The 21071-nt window shown below is 38.3% G+C and overlaps 2 protein-coding genes across 2 annotated transcripts in view; both read right to left on the bottom strand.

The window, feature by feature from the left end:
- adrb1 (adrenoceptor beta 1) lies at positions 1–1300 on the bottom strand (the record flags this gene model as incomplete). The annotated part of the gene is given in 1 exon segment (XM_024284997.2): positions 1–1300. A coding segment is annotated over 1 exon segment (1084 nt), but the record flags the coding sequence as incomplete, so codon positions are not given.
- A 12525-nt stretch (positions 1301–13825) lies between these two features.
- nhlrc2 (NHL repeat containing 2) overlaps positions 13826–21071 on the bottom strand; it is a 24149-nt gene continuing 16903 nt past the window's right edge. The window contains exons 9-12 of the mRNA XM_024285543.2: positions 20468–20590; positions 20154–20363; positions 19869–20082; positions 13826–15288 (exon numbers count right to left, since the gene is read on the bottom strand). Of these exons, the coding sequence (XP_024141311.1) occupies positions 15026–15288; positions 19869–20082; positions 20154–20363; positions 20468–20590 (810 nt within the window). The 3' untranslated portion in view covers positions 13826–15025. The remainder of the gene's footprint in view (positions 15289–19868; positions 20083–20153; positions 20364–20467; positions 20591–21071) is intronic.

The following is a 21071-nucleotide window of genomic DNA, read 5'->3' as shown; positions in this document are numbered from 1 at the left end:
CGGGCTCCAGCGCGGACACGAAGCCGCCGGAGCAGCGCGTCAGGTCGCAGGAGCTGATGTGCAGCCTGCGGTCGGCTTGCCTCGGGCAGCACAGCAGCCTCTTGAAAGCCTTCCTGAAGTCCGGACTCCGGCAGTAAATAATCGGGTTAAAGGCGGAGTTGACGTAACCCAGCCAGTTCAGGAACACGAAGACGTTCTTGTCCACCAGCTCCGCGCAAAAGACGCGCACGACGTTGACTATGAAGAAGGGCAGCCAGCACAGAGTGAACGTCCCCATGATGATCCCCAGAGTTTTCAGTGCCTTCTGCTCCCTGAGCGCCAGGATCTTTGAGGGTCTCTTCTTGCACTTGGAGGTCAGGCCGGTCAGGGTGTTGTGAAACCTGCCCTCGCACTTGTCGATCTTCTTCAGCTGCTTTTTCGCCTCTCTGTACACGCGCGCGTAAACGAAGATCATCACCACCAGCGGAATGTAGAAGGAGATGATGGAGGAGGAGATGGCGTACGCTCTGTTGGTGACAAAGTCGCAGCACTGGGGGTTCTCGTAGCAGTCCGTGTCCGTGCTGTCGCGGGACCAGTGCATGAGGATGGGGAGGAAGGAGACCAGCGCAGAGATGGCCCACACCACGCACACCACCGCTTTGGCCCGACCTTTGGTTAACAAGCTTTGGTAGCGGAAAGGTGAGGTGATGGCCACGTACCTGTCTATGGCGATTACGCACAGGGTTTCTATGCTGGCGGTGACGCAGAGGACGTCCACGGAGATCCAGAACTCGCAGAAAAAGGAGCCGTACAGCCACAAGCCGCGCACCTCGAGCGCAGCGCCAAACGGCACAACCAGTAAGCCCATGATGAGGTCTGCGCTGGCCAGAGACACGATGAACACGTTGGTGAGGGTCTGCAGCCTCTGCGTCCTGGCTATGGCCACAATCACCAGGATATTCCCAAAAACGATGGACAGCACAATCAAAGCCATCACCAGACTCATGCCCGCCGTCCACTGCTCGGACGCGGCTGGGACGGAGCCCTGCGCGTCGGACGCCTCGGTTCCGGTGCCGTTGTGGAGGGTCGCGCCCCCGTCCCCCATGGCGGGATGCTGCGCTGCGTTTGGGAGCAGAGTGAGTTCATCCAGGCAGCGCGCGGCAGCCTTCCCCCTCCGACAGAGACGCAATCCCGGCGCGCGCCAACTCCATCTGGAGCGGCTCTCTTCTCCTTCTGCTGCGCTTGATGCTCCAGCAGCGGGACTGAAACCCGGGCGGTGACATCATCACTCCCTGCGACCAATCAGCAGTGGAACAAAGGTCCCAGCATGTGGATCAGCCAGAGGAGACAGCTTCAGACGCCCCTTTTTGTGATCTGAAAATAAAACACACAACTTTATGTTTGTAAAACACAAACTGTCACTGTTTCTTTTAAAAAAAATCCAGTCCAGTGTGGGAACACCCAGCACCAAATGTGAAAATCCAGAGGGATTTTCCTGTTTTCACCACCTTCTATTTCAAAATGTGTTATTTCAAACGTCCAGTTTATATTTTTACCTCCAGAAAAGCTTCCCGTGAGATCAGCTCCCACCTTATCAGAGCTTCAGAATTCCCAGATTCCTTGTCGACAACTTTCCCTCTCCTGATCCGCTCAAGTGAAGACGAACAGCACCAGACGCCAACCCAAAGCAGGATTTATTTCTGGATGACCCCGATGACCCCTCCTGAAACATGACATCATGAAACAGTCTCAACATTCCTCATAGCTCCCTCAGATTGACAGGATGGTTGCTTTTCATCTAAACTGAGAAAATAACTCTTGAAAAAGTACGTTCAACCTATAAATCCACATTCAGCAGCAGTCATGGGTTTAGCTGAGAGGCCAATTAGAGGTTTTCCTTGTTCTTTTGGATTAGTTTCACCTCAAGTGAAGAGTTACCCGGGAATGATAAGCTCCCAAACTCCTTATTTAGCTCTGCTAAAACATAGATTAAATATTTTTCTGGACAAATTTAGAATTTTTCCATTTTTTTCCAAAGAGAAACGGCAACCTTAGGGGGTATTAAGACACAGTCTCAGTAAAATGCGTACATATGCCACGATTTGGGAAATACCGTGTATAATATACGCCAAAACCGGTTTTTACGTGCATATAATACGCGCGGTCCTAAATGTGTTAAATGTGTTTTCCACGATTGACACGTCCCCTGGTGGAGGCGTGAGCATGTGTTGCACATTTGGTTGGTTTAAAGTGAATCAGAGTCATTTTTCCCAATAATCTGGAATTTCTTTTTGTGTGAACACACACACACATATTTATATATGAATCTACATATATATATATATGGTTTGCAGCACATGTGTAAAGTATGACTCAAGAATACAATGAGTCAGTAAAATATTGAAAGTTATTTAAGGTTTAAGTTGATTTATTCATATTTATGTTAACATGTTATGGTTTAAAAGTTTTAAAAATTGGCATCCTGCTAGCTTTTTTCTTTTTTTACTTTGGCATTAACTAAGAGTTTTTAGGCTATTTTGAAATTTGGTTAATGTTTCTGCTTCTTCAGCTTTTTGGCTAATTTAGACTTTTTTTCGTTTTTTAGGCTGTGTTGGAGTTTAGCTAATATTTCAGCAACGTACTATTTTGGCTAATTTAGTTTTTTTTTCAATTTTTAGGCTATTTTGAAGTTAAGCTATTTTTACAGCTGCATGCTAACTGTTTTGGCTAACCTACGTTTTTTTTCCTTTTTTAAAGTTATTTTTAGACAAATTTGGCATTTAGCTAATATTTTAGATGGCTATTAGCTTCAGCGATTTCAGTTATCAGTTTCTGCATTTTTAGCTATCACCTTCAGTGTTTTTAGGTATCAATTTCAGGATCTTCAGCTATCAGCACTAGCATCTTCAGCTATCAGCACTAGCATCTTCAGCTATTAGCACTAGCACCTTCAGCTATCAGCACTAGCATCTTCAACTATCAGCACTAGCATCTTCAGCTATTAGCACTAGCATCTTCAACTATCAGCACTAGCATCTTCAGCTATTAGCATTAACATCTTCAACTATTAGCACTAGCATCTTCAACTATCAGTACTAGCATCTTCAGCTATCAGCACTAGCATCTTCAGCTATAGCACTAGCATCTTCAACTATCAGCACTAGCATCTTTAGCTATTAACACTAGCATCCTCAACCATCAGCACTAGCATCTTCAGCTATTAGCACTAGCATCTTCAACTATTAGCACTAGCATCTTCAGCTATTAGCACTAGCATCTTCAACTATTAGCACTAGCATCTTCAACTATCAGCACTAGCATCTTCAGCTATTAGCACTAGCATCTTCAGCTATTAGCACTAGCATCTTCAACTATCAGCACTAGCATCTTCAGCTATTAGCACTAGCATCTTCAACTATTAGCACTAGCATCTTCAACTATCAGCACTAGCATCTTCAACTATCAGCACTAGCATCTTCAACTATTAGCACTAGCATCTTCAGCTATCAGCACTAACATCTTCAGCTATTAGTACTAGCATCTTCAACTATCACCACTAGCATCTTCAGCTATTAGCACTAGCATCCTCAACCATCAGCACTAGCATTTTCAGCTATTAGCACTAGCATCTTCAGCTATTAGCACTAGCATCTTCGGCTATTAGCACTAGCATCTTCAGCTATCAAAATTAGCATCTTCAGTGGCCAAATTCAGCTTATAGCATTCACACTAGCATTATCACAGCTAATACTATATATCTAGTTCATAATTATATTAAAAAGTTACGGTTTTAAAGTTATACAAATTTCGTTCAATAAATGTTTATCCTGTTCGGCTGCGACCTAAGGTGTGTTTTGGATTTTGGAAATCTAGTTTGACACCCCTGGTTTACAGGCTTTAGTTTGAAACAGAAATATCCGGTAGATGTCAGTCTGAATACACTCTTAGTGTATTTTTCCCAGTACTGTCTTAAAAATACATGACATAAAAAGCCATTTTTCATTTTGATCTGAAGCCTTCATCTGCAAAATCTTCTCTGAGGGGGCGTGGCTTTTGGAGCGGAGCTGAGCAGCCCCGCCCCTCCCCGTTTAATTATGATAGCTCTGTGTTTTGCTAGTGTAAATCTTCACCGCTGCTACATTAAATGTCAAGCATTTTAACTTATGATTTTGTTTTTAAGTAAATGCTACATTTAGGTTATTTTATAGCTAATTTGGTTTGAGACAACAGGCATTAAGGGGTTAACCCTTATTGTGATCAGTTACCTGACATGTTAAAAATCTAAACATACTGTATCAATTGGCAACTTTACTTATTAGGTTGCTAAGCGAAAAATATATGTAAAAACTCATGAAAATATATATATATTGAGTATTTCGCAGTATTTCTGTGTAGATATAGATGCCAAACAAAAATATTAAATGTGCAGATCTGCCTCTCCAATCAAACCCCTGAGAGGCAGAACATTTTTATTCTGACAATCACATCAAAAACCTCTAACCCTTTATGTTCACCAGTTACACAAGAAAAGCACGACCCAGGAATGCTGTAAAGAGGGATTTACTGGCTGTTATAGAGGCTTAGTGCCACTGAACTCAGTGAGCAAAGGAGTCTATGAAATCAGGTCTGATATAGCATCTCCTTGAGTCATATCATATTGTTTTAAAAAACTGCAAACCGAAGGAATTTGGGGCAAAATGCCGACGTCAGTGGTCTGGGTGGGATATGCTGGGTAAGGATGCTTGAGGTGCATTCAGGGACAAGGCCAAATCTCAGGAAAATCTGGGTGAAAACAGTGCAAGTGTGCAGCATTTTGACCGTAAGGGTGGAGGAAGGGGAGCTTAGTGCACAACAACAGTGAAGGTGAGAGAAGATAAATGCATACATACGTATAGTTTTTTTAAGTCAGCAGTTCAAACAACAACCTCAAAAAAAGGGAAAAAAGAGAATCGGATCAAACTTTGAAATTCCTAAAGCAGCTTAACAGGGTTTGACAGAATGTCTAAAGGGAGAACCACAAACTTGTGCCTTAGAAAGTGATCTTATGGGAACTGATGGGAAACAAACCAAATCCACAGAGGTCCCATCATAACTCCCCAAAGAACACATTCGGAAACCCCAATCCCTCCATGGAAACTTTCAATCGTAAGTATTTGTGTCACAAATGGGGAGATGGCTGATTCCACGTGTAGCAGGTTCATTTGCACAGACAGGAGTCAGACAAAGCTAAACGTCCACAAAGCTAAATCAGGGTCAGGCAGGTTGAGGTTGGACATTGGCATAACAATATCAGAGAGCAGGGGGCGAACAAAGTCAGATCAGGATCAGAAATATGAGAAGTCAGGAGATAACGCTCAGTTTGCAAGGAGAGTGGTACAAACAATACTTCGCACTGTGCAGTGCTTCAGTCTCATGTGGGTGATTGTCTGTGCTAATACTCTAGAGGTGGATCCCACCGGTGACCAGAGGGGGAGACAGAGTTCTGATTCCTGACACTTTGTCAATGCGAGTAAGTGTCCGTTTCCTGATTCAAAACTCTCGCGTTCACATGTCACTACACAGATTTCTAAGACTATGTTTGGGCTCTATGTACAAACTCTGGATCCATTGAGCTAAGCTAAACCAGGTCAATCTTTGACCAATCAGTAGTGACGCTTGGATGACGTCCCTTCAATTTACAAAGTACCGATTTGAAAATTAATCATGGAGGGACAAAGTAATGATTGCAACTTGTGATATGACACCAAGGTGTGAAAAAAAGCCTGGAGCTTGTTCTATCTTAGATCACGTTAATGGATAACACCACCATGGATGACGAAAGTTTAATTGTGGAGAGTCAAAAATGTATTATATTTGACACAAAATGTGTTTTATAAGGACTCAATTAGGAGTGAGATGACATGGGGATGAGCAAAGAGAGCATGACGAACTACTTGACACAGGGGTGACAGGACAAATGAACCCCTCAGGGATCCTGGGGGGAGACGGGACGCAACAGAGTCAATGAAAATTAATTGTCGGTTGTGATACAGATTTCTCAAAAAACGCAATCGAGACACAGACCAGTGTAAATTCAGGGTTAGGCTTCACCTAGAAGAGTTTAAGTCAGTTCAAGGACTTTTTTTTCTTTTTGGTCTCTAGTTCCCAGGAAGAACAACCTAAGACCAATTAAGTCCAAAAGATCGAAAGATGTTACATAAATCGACTAAAACGTTCCGAACAACAAATACAAAGCCAGTCTCAGTCTGAGAGACCAGAAAAACTCGGGATCACCTCAGATATCTTGATCTCACAAGAAGGTCTTTGTTCCGTCATCAATTGATCCCCTCCAGAGTTTGAGGAAAGTGTTTGAAAACACTTCCTTCTCTATGTTGTTGTGAGTCTTCTCCTTGCTCTTGATGTCTGTGGTTTGTGTTATTTATTTGGGGGAAGTTATAAATGTATGTGATAGACCTCACACTAATGCTTCGCTGTGAATCTGCATGACATTTATTACCATAACTTAAGTTATGCATTAATTTATGTTTCAAGGTTCAATTCTTGGATTATTTATGGAAGCAATAAATAATTGTTATACCTTTTTCCCATATTCTTTGCCATCTTAAAGTATCTGCATTTTCACAAAAAACAGTACATTTCTAAAAAGTTCTTAAACTTTCGAACCCTATTATAATACCCTGGAGTATTAATTATGTCCCGCAGTTGTCCAGGACAGCGAGGACCAGTTTGTTTTTGCATTTCTGTGTCTTTGAGCAAAAATGTGATCCCCGCCACAGACACAAACACTCACTAAAAGTTGCACACATCCAGTACCCAGTATAAAGGATTTTTTGGCACAGTGAACTGAACGACCCTCCCCCCCAAAAAATGATGACATCACCGTAAAAAAATGGGGCCCACAATATCTTATGAGGCTCAAAAAGCATTTCAAAATTTGCTAACAAAACCAAAATACACACGTAGGCGATAAATAAAGGAAGTTTTGAAATTATCATGGGATGGCCACAGGATCTGTGGTGGTCATGTTGTGGCAAAGTGTCAAATTTGGTGATTTTTACCCTTTCCCACAACTTTTGTTTAAGTCATTTTCACAGGATGTCCTATATATGGTCTCATCATAGGTTGACCTTTGACCTCTGCAGGAGGGCGCCATCTTGAATTAAAAAAAAAAAAAAAAAAAGCAACCTTTAGTATAGTTAAAAATTCTAACTCCTCCTAGAGGTTTCAATCTGTCCATCGCTTTTGGAAGCTACCCAGGACAAAATGTTTGTTTTATAGTTTATAGATTTTGACGTGGTGAGCTAGCAAAAGTGGCGTTCCTTTGTCGCTCGCACATTTTTCACCAGAATATTATGAAAATGTCACACATGAATCCCTGGGCTCAAGCTGAACGAAATGATATGACACACGATGGGAACACATTAGAAATGAAGGCGTGGTTAACAAAAAACCTCTGTTGCTATGGAAACACAAAATTTTACTTTTGCAGATTCTTCTAAAAGTTGCATAAACTTGTCCGTCATGCCCAGGAGACCAAAAAATAAAATGGTTGCTATGGAGATAAACCAACAGAAAAGCCGCCATTTTGAAAAAAGTGGTTGGGTGATTAGGATCCCAGAGGGAGAGTGAGGGGTGTGAGGGGCTATTTACCATTTTGTTTAAAATAACTTACTTTATGAGCAGTTTGATCTCAAAAATGCAAAAGAAAACATGTTTTTTTTGGGAAATCAGACAGAAAAATTCCTTTTCTTTGGCAGATGTTCGATAGATGAAAGCTGAAGCTTGTTGTTGTTTTCCAGCTTTTTTTGGACCTGCCCACTCATCCAAAGGTGCTGTTGACCACTCAACAGCAGCTCCCACGCATCTTCGTGCATTGGAGCCAGAGAAGTAGAGGTGGTTCATCTCGACCCAGCAGCTTGACCTCGTGTGAACAGGAGCAGAGTCAACGTTCATCATTTGAAGAGTTCCTGTTTATAGGCTGAGCCAGTAAAACCTCATAAAAGTCTTTCAGGTTAAGAGTGAAAATTATTTGGTCTTAATTTAGACCACTAAAGACAAAAAACTCCCAATTTAAAAAACACTTTTATAGGCAATTAAATCAGGAAAAATTGCAGTTCAGATTTCAGGGATCATATGAGCGTCACAAGAGGCACAAGGTTCAGGCCCTAGAGAAAGCATTCAAAAGCCGTGATTGTGCTTCTGAAATGAGCTTTGTGCTCCCGGAAGCTCTTATCTGGTCAATCTGTCTCTGAATCCTCACAGCTCACTCCAGGGATTTGCTTCTTTTAACTAAAAGCGCTTTTTCAATGCATCAACGTAGAGGCGGTGAGCGTCCTCACGACTCTTGGGGGCCCTTCCGATTCTACCCTCCCCACCCCTTCCTGAACATCTAATAATATTCCTCAGTGATGTTTTAAGTTAATTGAGGTTTCCTCTCGCTGAGTGTGTGAATGACCTCCGGCCAAACGGACGGCTGCCGGAATCACACCGGGTTAATGATGCTGTCAAAAACCGCTGTGAAGGAAGCAGGCGAGGACAGAGGGCCGATAACAGTCCCTCCTTTGTTACGCGCTCCCCACTCAAATCCATTCAGCAATTACAACGACGAAACATTTATCCCGCCATCTTCAACGCTGGACGCCTTTAAAGACACATTAGTAGTTCCAACCTTCTACAACATCACCCAAGGAGTTTGCTGTAAGTTATATGCGACATTCTGACGTCTTTGGCTAGAAACTGACATCTTTTTTTCTATTATGTAATGCATTATGTGGGAAAAAACAAATAAAGATAATAATAATTGCGATATAATGCAAGTGTGAATGCTTCTTGCTAAAAGTAATAGCTGAAAATGGTGATGCAACTTACTTTATTGCTACAGGGATTTGCTGAAAATGCAAAAGCTATTTACAAAATGTTAAATTTCGTTAAAAAACTGTGAAAGAACGCTGAAGTTGAAATAAATTTCTGAACATTTTGAAATAAAATAGCTTAAAAATCCCCAATACATGTCAATTTTGCAAAAAAATATTTAGTTTGTTGCTATATGAGCCCAAAAACCTTAGTAGAAGCTAAATTAGCCAAAACAAGCTAGCTTGTTGCTTAAATATTAGCTTAATTCTAAAATAGCCAAAAATTCTTCAGTAAACTAAATTAGTCAAAAACGTTAGCCTGTTGCTAAAGTAGAAGCTAAACTCTAAGTTAGCCTGTAAAACCCTCAAAACATAACAAATTAGCTAAAAATATTAGCACATTGCTAAAGTTTTATCAAAAAATTAGCATAAAAAAACCTCAGTAGAAGCTAAATTAGCCAAAACAAGCTAGCTTGTTGCTTAAATATGAGCTAAATTCTAAAATAGCCAAAAATTCCTCAGTAAACTAAATTAGTCAAAAACGTTAGCCTTTTGCCAAAGTAGCAGCTAAACTCTAAGTTAGCCTGTAAAACCCTCAAAAGATAGCAAATTAGCTAAAAATGTTAGCATGTCGCTGAAACATTATCTAAAAATTAGCATAAAAAAATCAGTAGATGCCAAATTAGCCACAAAAAAGCTAACTCATTGCATTAATACTAGCTAAACTCCAAAATTGAAGAAAATTCCTGAGTTAAATAATTTAGTCAAAAACGTTAGCCTGTTGCTAAGATATTAGGTAAATTCTATTTTTTTTTAAATGCTATAAAAGATTTAAACTTAATCTATTTAAAAGCTTGTTGCTAATCTACTTAAATTTAAAATATGAAGACTTTCTTATTCATTTTCTATGAGAAATATTTCTCAATATTTCAAAAACTATGAAGTTTTTGAATGCCAAAAATACCTCCCTTTAAGTTTTCTAGGCTAATTTGCTAATATTAGCTAATATTTTAGCTGGTTATTAGCTTGTTTTGATACCAATTTCATCATCTTCAGCTATTAGCACTAGCATCTTTAGCGGAAAAATTCAGCTAACAGCATTCACACTATTGCAGCTAATGCTATATACATATCTAGCCAATAAATATGTAAAAAAAAAAAGTTTTAAAGTTTTAAAAATGCAGTGTTCAATAAATGTTTATCCTGTTCAGCCGCGATCTAAAGTGTGTTTTGGATTTTGGCCCCTTGTGTGATTGAGTTTGACACCCCTCGCCCCAACCATTCTAAACTGGCCAGGAGTAGACCAGTCCGCTTAGTGGAAATGAGGCACAAGTGCTTTATTTTAGGCAGAAAAAAAGCATGTAAAAAGGGAACAAAAGAACACCTTTGATCAGCATTTTTATCTTCACTTACATTAAATTTTCTACGGATGAAAAGTTCTGCTTCCCTTAAAGGTTCAGAACAAACAAGAAAACAGGAATATATATCCATCACTGACAAAACTGTATGCTGATTTAAAAAAATGAGAGTTTTCTACAGAAATGGATCAAATGCGACATTAATAGAAGAAGAAAAACAGCCTGTATGTCCAAAAATAGTTCATACATGAGGTAAATCTCTTGTTGGAATCAAACTAATTTGTGTGTCTTTGTTAGTCTGAACATATCTATCCTCGCTGGTTAAACCAAAATTAACCACAGTTAATAGAAAAAGTGAAAAAAAAAATACTTTTTTTGTTACGCTTTGGCTTGACAACATAAAAAGAACATGATAGAAAATAGAAATGGTGCAGTCCTTTTCTGCTGCTGCTGCTTTTTGTCCAAATGTAATAACTGATATCAATGTGATTTCTGACATAGAAAGTGTAGAAAGGATAAGGGAAATATAATGATAAGAAAAATCTTAGATGTAAAATAAATTCATTATTTTAGGGTTATTTACTCTTATAACACTGAAAAAAGGAGAAAACACTGTTTCATCAACAAAAATAATTAAAATTGGTAACTTTTTAAACATTTATTATGTTTGTGTTTGAAATTTTAACAAAGCAAGCTACATTTTTGTTGGTAAAAATATAAAATATAGCAGATATGTATTATATAAAATTGTATTTTTAATCAAAAAGGCAAAACAATACAATTAAAAATGTTATTTTTTTGAATGGGCAGAGTTATCTTTGCTAAAAGTTCCTTCTTTCACCTTTCTTATTGGATTTTACTCTATAATTCAACATTCATCTTTCCTTTTATTCAGACTGTTCTCCAATATGGTTGCACAATGATGCTACCTCCCCCATGCTTGACTATGGGGGTCTTCGTCACAAAGGAACATTGGTTTAATTTAAAAATAATACCAAACTGAATCTGAATTTCATACCTTTATCACTTTAATCTCATTGTCTGGTGTCTTTTTATGACTTCCCAGCAGAGTTTTACCAATGAGGAGTGATTTTCAGTCTATTTAACATCTGAATGTTGGAGACCTGCGCAGACGAGAGTCCTCGTTTTCTTACAAAGAAAGCCTGAATCTCATTTATAACAGTTTCGTTTTGATTATCTGTCCACCTAAACCCAACGTCCTCCTCAGACGCTCAGACTGGAGGTGCAGTAAATCCAGGTCATCCATTTATAACTCCATATTTCCTACCTGTGTGAATGAGGGAGCTTTCTGTGCTGTTGGACATCCCATAATACCCCTGAATTACGAAGTATTGATTTTTAAAAACCATCATGGTAGTTAATCTTCACTAATATGAAGCCTGTAAGAATAAACCACAAGTAGAGAAACAAACATAATTTAAGTTTATTTACTCATTTGATCATTTAAAATTGTTTTTTTTATTTAATTAGTTTTTTCTTAATTAAACCAGAATATTTGACATTTTTACTGTGTTTTCAAATTCATTTTTTTAAGTTAGCTGATTATATTTCCTGCTTTTGTTTCTTATCCACCTTGACGCCTGAATTTATTTCCAGCAATAATAAAAAAAAAAATTAACTTACGTTTAAGTTTGATTTGTATTTGCATCCATGTCGAAAAAGAGGTTAATTTAAGCGTCCATGTTTACAAATCTGAACAACCAGAAAGATTTCAATTCTCTAAAAGACTAGAGCACATATATTCCATAGATCATTATTTTTCAGGTGTAAACCTGTCAGGCTTCAGTGTGTCTCCAGTCCTGAACGAAAGGCCATTTTCCGTCTTTTTTTATCCCGACAGGAGGATCAGCATCCTCAGTTCAGCCTGCAGCGTCGATTATGTTGCATGAGTTGACCTTTGGGAAATTGAAAATCTTCTTCTGCAAGATTTGAGACATTATTGAATGTTTTTTTTTCAAGTCAGTGTGGTGATTAAACGACTCCATAAACTGAAAAACTCCACTTCAATCATCTTTTTATCTATTATAAAAGCCGTTCCAGTGTTTTTTTTTTTTTTTTTTTAGTTATGATAATGCCATTTTTAGTAAAAATGTAAAAATACTTGTTTCCTAGGACATAGTTTTTACAGAGCTTTCATTAGAAATTTGCCTTTGAGTTGTGGGTTGGACTGTTGGTGCAGGGGCAACCCCGCCCCTCTTCGCCTCACTCTTGCAGAGAACTCAACGCACTGAACTTGTGGCCCAAATAAGCTTTTTTCAAACATAAAATTCTGATTTGAATGAAGAAATTTAATTTTTAACATCATTTTCTTTACATACATGTCTTTCATCATGACAAAAATGCATGTTGGATTTGCGTTCATTCAAACCTCTATGATGCAGAGCAGAAAACAAACAAGTATGTCCTCTTTTCTGCTTCCTTTTAGAGAAAACAGGAACAATAACCAAAGCCTTATGTTTGTTTTATGAGGGTGTTTGTGCCCAATACTGCTTAGACCTACAGATTTAGGTCTTTTTATATTGTTTTCTCTCCATGTACTTAACACAAGCAGCTGATTTTGCTTAATATTTTGTCACAAGATGGAGCCTATTGAGGTCAGAGGTAATGCTTAAATCTGTAAAGCACTAGGGCTTGGTATCGATTATAATTTCCAAAAATGGTTCAATTTAATTCAGATTTTTATTTTATTTTATTTTATTACACTTTGAGTTTTCACATTTATACACATTTGCTTATAAATACATTAATAATCTACTATGTGTTTTAAGTATTTATATTAATCTGATACAGTTCACATACTGTAAAATGTATTAGTGAAATAATAATGAGATTGTATACAGTGTTTCTCAAATGAAGAAGCTCCAACAATTGCTCTGCTTCTCCTGGAGGGCGCTTCAGTTTGGCCACTAGGTGGCGATCGCGCTATAACATTGCAGATTATTCCAGAAGAAGAAGAAGTCGGTATGAGCCAAAAAAAAAAAAAAACGATGTTTTATACCACAAATAATTACTTAAGAAATATTTCCTTTAAATTGTTTTGAAAATTCCTGCCTGTGAGTTTATAAAGATGTTAATTTAGTCAGAAATGTATGTTTAGGTCGACCGAACGTTAGCATTAGCCGTCCTATGAGAATTTCCATTAAACGTTAGCATCAAGCTAGCGGACATTAGCTTTGTGCTAAATCAATCTATATTTTTATGAATGGATTACAGACCTGTATAAATTTTTATCAACCCAACCCTATAAATCACCTCACAAAATGATTTGTAGGATTTAGAAACATTTTTTATTTTTACATACAAGTACATTTGTTTAATACAGACTTAATGTTCTCAAGCTTTATTTAATGTAAAAAAGGAATCAAATAACACATTTCCTCTGCATTTTATCTTACAATTAATTAGTTTATCAAAAGATAAAAGGTTGTGCATCCCTCAAAAGCTGAAAAACAAGGAAAATCCATCAATTAAAAAACTTGTTAAAATATTTTATTGCTTTAAAAAAAAAAAAAAGAAGAAGTCCCTTGAAGATGAAAAGGAGGATGTGGGTAAAAAGTTTGACCGATTTAGGAGCTCATTGCAGTTCATTAAATAATGCCAGAGGGCTAGTAGAACTCAGAAAATACTTCAGTTGAATAAATAACTTGTGGGAATTAGAGATTTTCTGAAAAAAAAAAGAGTATAGTTGGTGTCATACAGTACAAGTGTCATCAGTTTGCATCATCCACCATGCTTTAGTTTCAAGGCACTTGAAACAAGCGGGACCCTTTCGTACGACACTTTGAGAATCAATATGGGAAAACAACAAGCTGCCATATCGCATTATGTTACATAACAGGCCCCACAATGCAATGCTCCTTATTGGAGCCTCTCTTCTTCATATCATGTTCCCTTTGTGGAGCTCGATAGCAAAAGAAGAAGAATGAAGCTCTGTTTTTCGTAATACCCGACGGTGTGTGGAGCAAGCGGCAGCAAGACCGCCGGTGTCATCGGTTCGCGCTGCTCCCTCTTATCGCAAACGAGCACTTTATTTAACAGATAACAGGCGTATTTGTGGTCCGAATCAAAGGGGCTCCTTGTGTTGGGAATAATTGTAATCCAAAGTAGCAGCGGCAATAATGAGGGAGGACAAAGCGTGACTTAGTAAACAGCTCACGCTGCAGAGACACGAGTATTTAGGCTTAAAAGAAGGCACTATAGTAGTGCTACACATAGATTTGGAAGGAGAAAAATCTATTTTTAAGGACTTGAACGTCATAATGGCAAATAAAACTGTGCTTTTGCATAGATGGGGTCCAATAAACCCTTTAAAATACAAAGCCTCGCATATGTCCTTTTTTACCTAATATTGCTTCTATTGGACTCTATGAAATGGAAGATTTTTTACTTTAAATCGATTTGATTTTGACACATGTATCCCACATGGGGGAGAAAGAAAAATGCGTCAGTAGTTGTTTTTTTTCTCCAAAAATTAATCGATGGAAAGCCAAATAAATCAATTTTTTTAATCTTTCCAAAATAGAATTAATCCTAAACCTGTAGCTCACATGCTGCGTGTGCTGTACGCACCAAATTCCTCTCAATACACGCCACGCAGACGAGAAGTTTGCAGCACCGATCCATCATGTCTGACAGGAAGAACATCAGAGTCGTCCGAAATGAAATTCTCCAGAAAATCTGGTTTTCTGTAAAAAGCCACTCTATCACAAACATTCTCATTTTAAGGCAACGAATAAACATCTTTGTCCGGGACCGGACCTTCCACCGATCCCCCAGAGTGTGGATTTCAAAGGCAGTTGGGACGGAGAGCTGCTTTTAGAAAGTGTGGGCAATCGCCACGGTGACCTGCTTCTCTCCAGAATGGCTGTTTATCTGAAGAGGCTGGCTGAACGAGGCCGCTTTCATCATGCAGGCTTTGCCTGCCTCCAAACAATAGAACACCCACACTCCCAACGTGAGGCAGGGGTTGTTGTTGGACTCTTTCATAGCCGCTGGAAGTTTGGTGGAGATGTTGACGGGCTGAGAGAGATCCACGACCTCGCCCGTCGTCACCTGGCCGTCCAGCAGCCACTCGTTACCTAGGAAACGGGAAGGTTTCAGAAGGATAAACTGATGGATGCAAAAATGTGTAAGCAAATGCACAAAACTAACACGATGCAAATTTCATCATTTCATAATAAAAATAGACAGTCGCATTAAGCAGGATATTAAAGTAAAAATAGATCATAAATATCTATATTGATATTTATACGTGTGGAAAATTTGATTAGACCCTTTCAGTTTGTCACTTTGATGGAAAATATCAGATTAAGGCTCAAAAAAATACTTTTTTTCCCCCATATACAAAGTATGGAGCCCCTAAAAAGGATATAAAAGTAATAACAAATGAAATAGTAAAAGTTTTTAGTGAAAATATGTGGTGCACACCACAAACTAGAAGTTAAAAAAATAATTAATACTGCTTTCTTGTGCACACCAGGTCCTATATGATGGGCACCAGATACTATCTGGAGGGTGGCGGGTACTATCCTGTGGGCAGTGGGTACTATCCTGTGGGCAGTAGATACTATCCTGTGGGCAGTAGATACTATCTGGTGGACAACAGATTGTATCCGGTAGGCACCAGATACTTTCTGGTGGGAAACAAATACTATCCAGTAGGTATCAGATACGTTCTAGTAAGATACTATCTTGTGGGCAGCAGATACTATCCGGTGGGCTGCAGATACTATCCGGTGGTCAGCAAATACTATCCAGTGGTCAGTAAATACTATCCGGTGGTCAGTAGATACTATCCAGTGGTCAGTAAATACTATCTGGTGGGTAGAAGATACTATCCGGTGGGCAGTAAATACTATACGGTGATCAGTAAATACTATCTGGTGGGTAGCAGCTATTATCCGGTGGGCAGTAAATACTATACGGTGGTCAGTAAATACTATCTGGTGGGTAGAAGATACTATCCGGTGGGCAGTAAATACTATACGGTGGTCAGTAAATACTATCTGGTGGGTAGCAGCTATTATCCGGTGGGCAGTAAATACTATACGGTGGTCAGTAAATACTATCCGGTGGGTAGTAAATACTATACGGTGGTCAGTAAATACTATCTGGTGGGTAGAAGATACTATCCAGTGGGCAGTAAATACTATACGGTGGTCAGTGAATACTATCTGGTGGGTAGAAAATACTATCCGGTGGGTAGAAAATACTATCCGGTGGGTAGAAGATACTATCCAGTGGTCAGTGAATACTATCCAGTGGTCAGTAAATACTATCCGGTGGGTAGAAGATACTATCCGGTGGGCAGTAAATACTATACGGTGGTCAATAAATACTATCTGGTGGGTAGAAGATACTATCCAGTGGGCAGTAAATACTATCCAGTGGTCAGTAAATACTATCCGGTGGGTAGAAGATACTATCCGGTGGTCAGTAAATATTATCCAGTCGGTAGCAGATAGTATCAGATGGATATTCTGTGTATTGTGAGATGCATACACAAATATGTGGCTTTCCACAACTGATCGTTAACCATTGATTTCTTGTTTTTTGTTTGTTTTTTTTAACAAACTTTTAAGCATCTCCGAGTATGTATAGTCTGTATTACATTGAGTGTTTGTGTGTTGCAATTATTTTACTGTATTCCAACTGGAAAAATAAAGTAATTTTGATCTGATTTGAATTTCTTTTTCTATTTGTTTTATTGCTTTGAAAAAAAGGAATTAATGACTTTATTAATTAAGTAAAAGGGGAATAAATAAGTTTTTATCTATTTGTTCCTCTTTCATCGTCACAAAAAACAAATTACATGGTGCCTTGTTTTCTGTTTTTGTAATTGTTTTGTGGTAAACTAAAAAAAAATAATTAAATAAAAACACAAATAACAAATTAAATAAAGTTGACAACATTAGCTATAAACAAACCCAAATTCAAATATTTTATTTAAAAATAAACTTTTTAGTCCAAAAAATGGTTGGGAGATATGCAGGATTAGTAAATAATAATAGTAATTACCACTTTTTTTTTTTTTAATCACAACATTTTTATTACCTAGAAGTTCAGAAAAGTGGCACCAAAATGTAAAAGTGATTAAAAATAATTTTGAGCGAGCTTTTATTTTGAAGTTTCAGCCTGCATGATCGTTGCCACAGTTACCGCACTGAAGAAAGCCAAAACACCGGAGGATTCTGGGACAATCTCATGGTTGCTACAGATATTTTAGATGGATGTCAACCTACTGACTGACAAAAGTTCTCCCCAGAGATGTTCTGCAGACCTGGAGGAAAACAACATCACTCTTCGTAGCCGCTCCAGTCCAAGCGTGATCTCAACGATCGGACATGTTTTTATAAAATGCCCGCCTGGCGTCTGGATTTCAGAACGCTGCTGAGTCAAGCCGGAGCGTAACACGGCGCAGCTCGATGGAATCGTGTGAAACATTAGCCGAGATCCGCTGAACCTAAATCAGATGACGTGCAGCCGAGGACGCTGGGTAATCTGGGCTCTGGAGAGTGGGGTCAAACCTAAACAGGAGCTATCAGTGCAAATGAAAGAACTTTCTACTGTGAGAAAATCAGAGCAGAATGACAAAATCCATGCCGGCGGTGATTAATGAAACCGATGTCGAGCGACGGATCCCACGGCAGCCATCTTTAAAAACGCCACAAAAAAATTGATTTTATGCAGTCCTCTAACACGACCCATTAAAATTCCTGCTGTTGCTCTGATCTGATCAGCTTAAGTCCAGACTGGGCATAATGAGCCAGCAGAGGATCACATAACATAGCCCGCCAGTTAATTATGTGAACTAAGGCATGTTGTCTTATCTGAACGCTCTAAAAATAGCTCGCCGACATGGCCGAACTGCTGGCTGCATCACTCAGGAGGATGGAAACACTTTTTAAACCTAATGAACAAACCATCAGCTGCCACTCACAGGATATCTAAAAATCACTTCACACTTGCTTGAAATTGTCCGGCTACATTTGAGAAGAACATAGAAGAAGCATGAACTCCAGGGTACTCCTCTTATGAATATAATACGTTTAAAAGGATGAGGATGGTTGTTCGTCCCTGACATGTGGGCTGGAAGAATCCGCAGATAATCATCATTCAGAGTCATTACTTAAAAAATAAAAAATAAAAAAAAAGACAAAAGAAAATCCAAAACCATGTAGGAGAAAATGAAACAGTCACTGTAAAGGTGAAAAACAAAGGTAGGTGCCCACAAGAATAGTTTCTAACAGCAAAGATTAACAGAAAACAAATCATTTTTTTTATTTTTTTTTGTATAAATATTACACTATAGTGTAAAATGTTTCTAAAAAATATAATCTTAAAATAAAAATCTAGATTAATTGAGATGCTGAAAAGCTGCTATTTCTACCAGGCAGCAGTGGATGCAGTTTGTTTTTTGTCCACATAATGATAACATGCATAAAAACTGAACTTTAATTAGATTTTTTTGCCAATTTAATATAATATACTAAAAACGAGCAAATCAAAATACGTTTTTAGACTGCAGTATTTTCAATTAGCTTGAATCTTTATATCTTTTCAAAACTTTTTTTGATATAAACATGTAGGCAAAGGGATTTTAAGAATGATGGAGTTCAGATCTTCTTCAGCTCAAAGATCCATTTTCAAACAAAATTTGACTTTGAGATGTAAAATCCACCTTTAATCCACCTGAATGCTCAGTTTTTATTTCTATCAGGCAGCAGTGGATGCAGTTTGTTTTTTGCTAAATTTTTTTAGATTTTTATTTTTTATTTTTAACATTTTCTTTTTACATCTGGGTTCACTTTACCTTAATGTGATAATGTCCACATAATGTCTGCATGCACAAAAACTAAACTCCAATCAATGAGATTTTCAGTCACTTTAATATATTACAATTAGGAAAGATAATTAAAAACTTTTAAACTGTAATATTTTCAAAATATTTTTTGGTTCTCTTACTAAAACTTTTTCAATACAAAATTGTAGGTAAAGTGATTTCTAAGAATGATGATGATTCAGATTTTCAGACAAAAACTTGAATCTGAGATGTAAAATCCTCCTTTAGATTCTAGTTTAATTGAAATACTTTGTGTTTTGGGCCTTCAAAGAAGGTATATAAGTGCTATATAAGTTTACGCTATTTACCATTTTACTCAAAAGCTGCTTTTTCTACCAGGCAGCAGTGGATGCAGTTTGTTTTTTTCTTGTGTTAGCTTGTTATTATACTTATAAGTCTGTCACATAAACAGGCTTGTTTTATCTTAAAGTTATTATGTGAATAATAATATGTGCAGAAAAACTAAACTTTAATTAGACTTTTGAGTCACTTTGACCTAATATATTACGAATGTTCAAACTTTTACAATTTAAAGTCATGTTAAAATGCTTTTCAGAAAGATAAGGCGTTTCTGATGTCTTTTATCTTATTTTTAGAGTTATATTTTTAGAAAAATACCCTATTTTATAACATAAAATCCTCCTTTAGGTGTTGACTAAACTTTGACACGAACCATTTAGAGAACTTTTATGTTTTGAATAGTTTGAGAGTCACCCAGAATAATCTTTTCCATGCTGGATTGTATAAAAGTGGAGGGTTAAAATGAGATTTTTCTGAAGTGGTTAACAGAATAATACACAGGTACGACTCATTTACCTTCAGCGGAGAGAACCCAGCAGCTGGGCGCCTCTTCAGTCAGTTTGGCTCCGTCTGGAAGTGATAATCTGAGTGACAGGGTGACAGTCTGGCCCGCACACACCTCCACTGGGGGCATTTCCATCCTAGCGGCGGATTTGGGAAGCGTGGGAGCTTTGGTTCTACCTAAAGGCTTTGACACGGTGGAGTCTGTGACCTCTGAGGAGACCGGAAACTGTTAGAAGAGGAGAGGAATGATAATGGAGGAAAACGATTCTAAAGAATGTTCATTCAGTTATGTCTTACCACAGAGACGGTCTTGGAAACCAGGTTCACAACTTTTATTTGATGGTTGTTGGTGTCTGCCACATACAGCAGCTTCCCCTCCTCTCCGACGCAGAGCCCCCCGGGCTCATTAAAGCGAGATTCTGTCATTTCTGGACCGAGGGAATCTCCAGCCTCTCCGGTCCCCGCTAACGTGCTGCAAAGCTTCGTCTTCGGGTCCACCGCCTTGATCTGACGCACACCGACAAACCAAAGCAAAACTGCTTTGTACAAGCCGAGGAAAATGAAAACAGCCCCGGGGGAAAACCGTAAAGCGAGGCCCTGTGATCGCTTACCTTGTGGTTGTAGGAGTCGGCCACATAAAGCCAGCTTTGTTCAGTAGACCACGCCACGCCGAGAGGATGCTGCAGTTTGGCCTCCACCCCTTTGCCGTCTGCATCCCCAAAAGCGAAAAGGTTCTGGATCACAGAGGAGAGAAGAGACGCTCACATGATGTGAAATAAAAAGATGCATCTTGTGAGTATTTTGCCCCAAATCATAAAATAAAAGAGAAAAAAACACGTTGATGATTATCAAATGGTAAAAATCAAACTTTTTTTAATCAATTTTGCTTTTATTCCGTGATTTTACATCACTTTGGGTCTTATGGACAATTTAAATGCTTTATAAATAAAGTTTATTATTATTAAAAATATCCATCTTTACCCACCAGAACATTTCAGACTAAAGTTCAAACTGTAAAAAAATATATTTAGAATATAAGGATGTCAGAGTATATTCAATTTTATTTTATTTTTATAGACCAAAATCACAAAGAAAATTTTTTAAAATTTTACAGATGCAGAAAATTAGTCATAAAATATACAAAATAGCTAAAAACTAAACAGACTAAATAAACTGGTCATCTCTGCCCTTACTCGGCAAGGAAAAACCCCTAAA

The sequence above is a fragment of the Oryzias melastigma genome, linkage group LG19 (assembly GCF_002922805.2).
Source record: "Oryzias melastigma strain HK-1 linkage group LG19, ASM292280v2, whole genome shotgun sequence".
NCBI lineage: Eukaryota > Metazoa > Chordata > Actinopteri > Beloniformes > Adrianichthyidae > Oryzias > Oryzias melastigma.
This window is presented reverse-complemented; position numbering and strand designations above follow the sequence as displayed.